The 4,333-nt window shown below is 26.0% G+C and overlaps 1 protein-coding gene across 1 annotated transcript; it reads right to left on the bottom strand.

The window, feature by feature from the left end:
• Positions 1 to 1,033: 1,033 nt before the first annotated feature.
• LOC112689379 (dopamine N-acetyltransferase-like) lies at positions 1,034 to 3,851 on the bottom strand (the record flags this gene model as incomplete). Its single annotated transcript, XM_025563070.1, is given in 4 exon segments — positions 1,034 to 1,373; positions 2,501 to 2,777; positions 3,519 to 3,728; positions 3,815 to 3,851. Coding segments are annotated over 3 exon segments (669 nt in total). The 5' UTR covers positions 3,712 to 3,728; positions 3,815 to 3,851.
• Between the last annotated feature and the right edge of the window lie 482 nt (positions 3,852 to 4,333).

The raw sequence follows: 4,333 nt of genomic DNA, 5'->3' as shown, positions 1-4,333 counted from the left end.
TATTATAGACTTTATGCCTATACTAGTTGAGCTAAGATATCTTATTGTTATTCCATTTATAGTTTCGTCAATAATAAATTAACTACAGACTATAAAATATTTATACTATTATATTACTTATATTATTATATTTGCACTACTGCAACCAGGGCCGTATTTAGAAATTTGACACCAAAGGGCAAGGCCGTAACTAGAAAAAAATTTCTGTGGGGGGTCTAACATTATTATTTAATACAATTTATAGTTAATAAACTATATTCACCGCTAAAATATTTCTACTTTTGAAAATTTCGAGGGGGGGGTCCGGATCCCTGGACCCCTCAGTTACAGCCTTGCCAATGGGCAACAATAAAAAACGCCTCATTATACCAAATACAAATTTCTGCGGGTTGAAAAAGATCTTTCTGAAGAATAATTCGTTGCTGCTGTACACAAAAACATTTTTAAGTGAAATGTCAACATAAGGATACATTGTAAATCTTTGGATCTATCGACAGTACTCGACCGTTACTGAGTAGGTTTGTGTGTGTGTGCGTCGTGATACCGTGATTGGCGATATATATTTTATTTTGAGACACACTTTTTATTTTATAAAGAAATTTTACTTTAAAAATATTAGATCTTAAAATATTGAAAATATAAAAAAATTAGCCGCCCGAGACAACAGCACCCTCCTGTAGCTCCTCCCTAAATACGGCCCTGACTGCAACATAAAATATTGAAAATCCATAAAATCAATGGATAGATTCTCTTTTATAGTATTTAATATACAAAATATTCTTTTATCTTGATATATTCTTGACAAATTTAACTAAAGAAAGTTGTCATTTACGATTCACAATTTGGAAAGATTACAAACTCATATATGACTTTCAAAGAACATACAAAATAATATCATTCCGGCTTCTACTTTTAAGTATTATACCCATCTTGAAAAAAACTCAACTTAAACCTAGATATTTCACATCACTACAAATGTAATTAACTATAGGATTTTATTTTAAAAGGCCAATTTTATCTTTTATAAACACATTAAGAAAAATCGAAATCATTTGAAGAAAATATTATATAATGTTCACATTATATTTTTAATTAATTACACAATAAAATATTAATAATTTAATACAGTTATGTACTTTAAAAATATTTATTCATCTAATAATGTTTGAATGATTTAAAGCTGCAATGCATATACTTTAAAATGTCGATGTGGAGACTGTGTATTAAATATCACTTCACCTTGTTCATTCACGTAGTCCAAATAAGACAGTGAATATATACACTTAAATCCTAATTTTTCAGCAGTTTTTGCTGTAAAATGGCTTGAGCATTCCACGTAAATTATTTGACATTCTAATTCCAACGCCAATTCCCTAGAAATTAAAATTAAATTATCGTAAAATGTTAGTATTAATATTAATATTAATGAAAAAATGATTTCTAATTATTGATATAGCATTATATTATTAGAAAGACTATTTTGAGTAAAACATTTTTTAGTCTATACAATTAGGTTAGGTTTTAAATATAAAGTGAACCTATACTACGTTGTTATTAACCCCTGGTATATAGAGAGACACGTTATTTGTTATTAGATTTACGAGTATTGTACAGAACATTAAATTAAATTTAAATTTAATATTGTAATATTATTTTTGCTGTGGTTACATTTTGTAATCGGACTGTCGGTTATGAATGACGTACGGTTGACAGTCTCTAACAGAAGTTTGTCAAACACCAGAGTCTTCAGAATATTAAAACACGAATTTGTAATTTTTATAATAAAAAGTATAATTTAGTGAACGTTATCTATCTCTTCAACTTTCTTATTAAGTTGTCCTTTCTCCCGAAGAAATCACAATAACGTTGAGTATATATATACGCCCTATAATAATTTGGATTTTTGGAAATAATATCTTATAATAAAACTACATAAAATATATACATATATATATAATTAAAACGCTACCTATGATTATTAATATTTTAAATTTTATATACAATTTGAGATAATTTAGATATCATGACAATTGATAAGTTTTTTATGTTAGTCAAAAACACACATATTTAAAATCAAAAATTATATTAATTTTTATAGAAATCGATGGTTTTGGTTAAATCTGAATAAAGGTTGGTCTTTTGTTTTTGTAAAAATTAAAACCATACTTTGTATCACGATCTACAGTGTTTGATTTGAAACCATTAAGTATTATTCGGTGAGATGGGTTTTAGTACTCGTACATACACCCTTGACCCCAAATATACATTAAAAGTATCTAACGCTATTTTTAGTTTAATAAAATGCTCATATAATCAACAATATAATTTTTTAGTACTTTAAAGAAAAAAGTTTACATTAGGTTTTAAAAAATAATCCTTAGCTTATTAAAATATATGTAAATAAGTTGTAAATAAGTCATAATTACACTGCGTGATTGAAAGGAGATGAAAGTGCCTAATAAATATTTTAATATATCAATATTTGTCTATTATTATGTACCGGGTTTTATTGACGAGAGCTTTGCAAATGCCTTGTCCTCTATACGCTTTATCTACCGTTATAATTTTCAAGTCCATTATACGGTTCGCATTTGGATATTGACCAAATACATTGGCTTCTCGTTGAACCTTGTCCAAAATAATAAGGATCTTATTAAATTGTAAACTTTCATCAAAGACCTCAACTTCATTTTCCGTTATATCATCCCTGCACATGATGTTATTTAAAATGACCCCAATTATTTCGTTGTTATCAGATACCGCCATAAATGATATTCCTGGTTATAAAACATAACGTTTTACGATAAATGAAATAATAATAATGATACATGGTTTGAAATAAAAATAGGTAGCATTTAGATATTCACGTAAGAATATGATTTATTAGAATGTGTCACAACAATTATAAATTTATTATAAAATTATCAGTATTTACATTATTACATCAGCAGTATACTTTAGTTATGAGTTATTACCACTATGGCGTTGCCAGGACCTTTGCATTTTTGTAATATATTTTAAATTTAAGTATAAATTGTTTCATTTAAATTTACACTGTTAATAAATAAATTAGAAAAAGATAAAGAACATGATACATAAGAAACATATTACAAGAAACTAAAACACCCATAATTACTTCATTTGAATATATGTCATTATATAAATATTTTCAATTTTAATTTATGTAGAACTTTATGTCTGTCTACCTAAATTATACCATAAACAGCATAAGCTACAAAAAAGTTATTGAATAAGTTAACGTATTTAGTATTGAACTGCCGTAAAAAAAATTTGATGAAGTTAATAGTACATTTTTTGGTAATATGTTATGCAAATTGGTTCTCCATTAGAAGTTCTATTCACCACACTCGTGATAAGGCTACTACACAATAGACATATTATGTATGTTTTATATCGCCCAGACAGTCAAACCCCGTTACAAATTAAACTAAATCAACAGATATATCACTAATAAGATGTTAACGAAACATTGTGCAATGATCCATAAACTAACTCACCGGTTAGTAAATAAGTTTTGCAATATTCCTCAAGTTGTATCACTGATCGGATTTCTTCGGTTAAACCAATGCTTTTATTCAAAGGTTCATCGAGAAAAAAACTATTTTTTAATAAACTTATTATTGCTGGTACATAATTATCAGTGATTGGCGTTATATTATAGGATAATTTTGTTTTATTAACTTCATCCATTACGAAATCAATTTTTTCTGAAAAAAAAAACAATATAATTTTACAATGGTTATAATTTTTTAATAATTTTTTTAAACTTATCAATATTGAATTTGAACCTTACCTCTTTTAATATTTTATTACTATTTCTTTAAAAAAAAAATATCTGTTTGAAAGTCAAAAAATAAACATTTAAATTTTAAATCTTCAATTTTTAATAATAATATTTAAAATCCTCAAATCGTTCATATTTTAATATAAACAAGTAATGATATTAAGACTTATTAAATTAACCTTTTTATATGATATTCTATTTCAATTCATAGATTAACTAATTCATAGTTTATTTAAAAAAAAATAATAATTTAACTTCATACTTATAGGTACTAAATAGGTAAGTATTAATTGTATTATTAATTATTATTATTGCATTATTAATTAATTGCACCAAATTCTAAACCTTTCTGATTTTTAGTCAAGCAGAAGGTCTACTTAGCCAAATGCCGTCTACCGTACTAATACTTTCACCACAAAGAGCGCCCTTTTATACAGGATATATTCACCACAATGAAAACATATTTTACATGATATGTATTATATATTATAATTTTCATGTGTGAGCTCATTGCACTCAATGAATATG

Source organism: Sipha flava, unplaced genomic scaffold (assembly GCF_003268045.1).
Source record: "Sipha flava isolate LNK unplaced genomic scaffold, YSA_version1 43_pilon_pilon, whole genome shotgun sequence".
NCBI classification, from domain to species: domain Eukaryota; kingdom Metazoa; phylum Arthropoda; class Insecta; order Hemiptera; family Aphididae; genus Sipha; species Sipha flava.
This window is presented reverse-complemented; position numbering and strand designations above follow the sequence as displayed.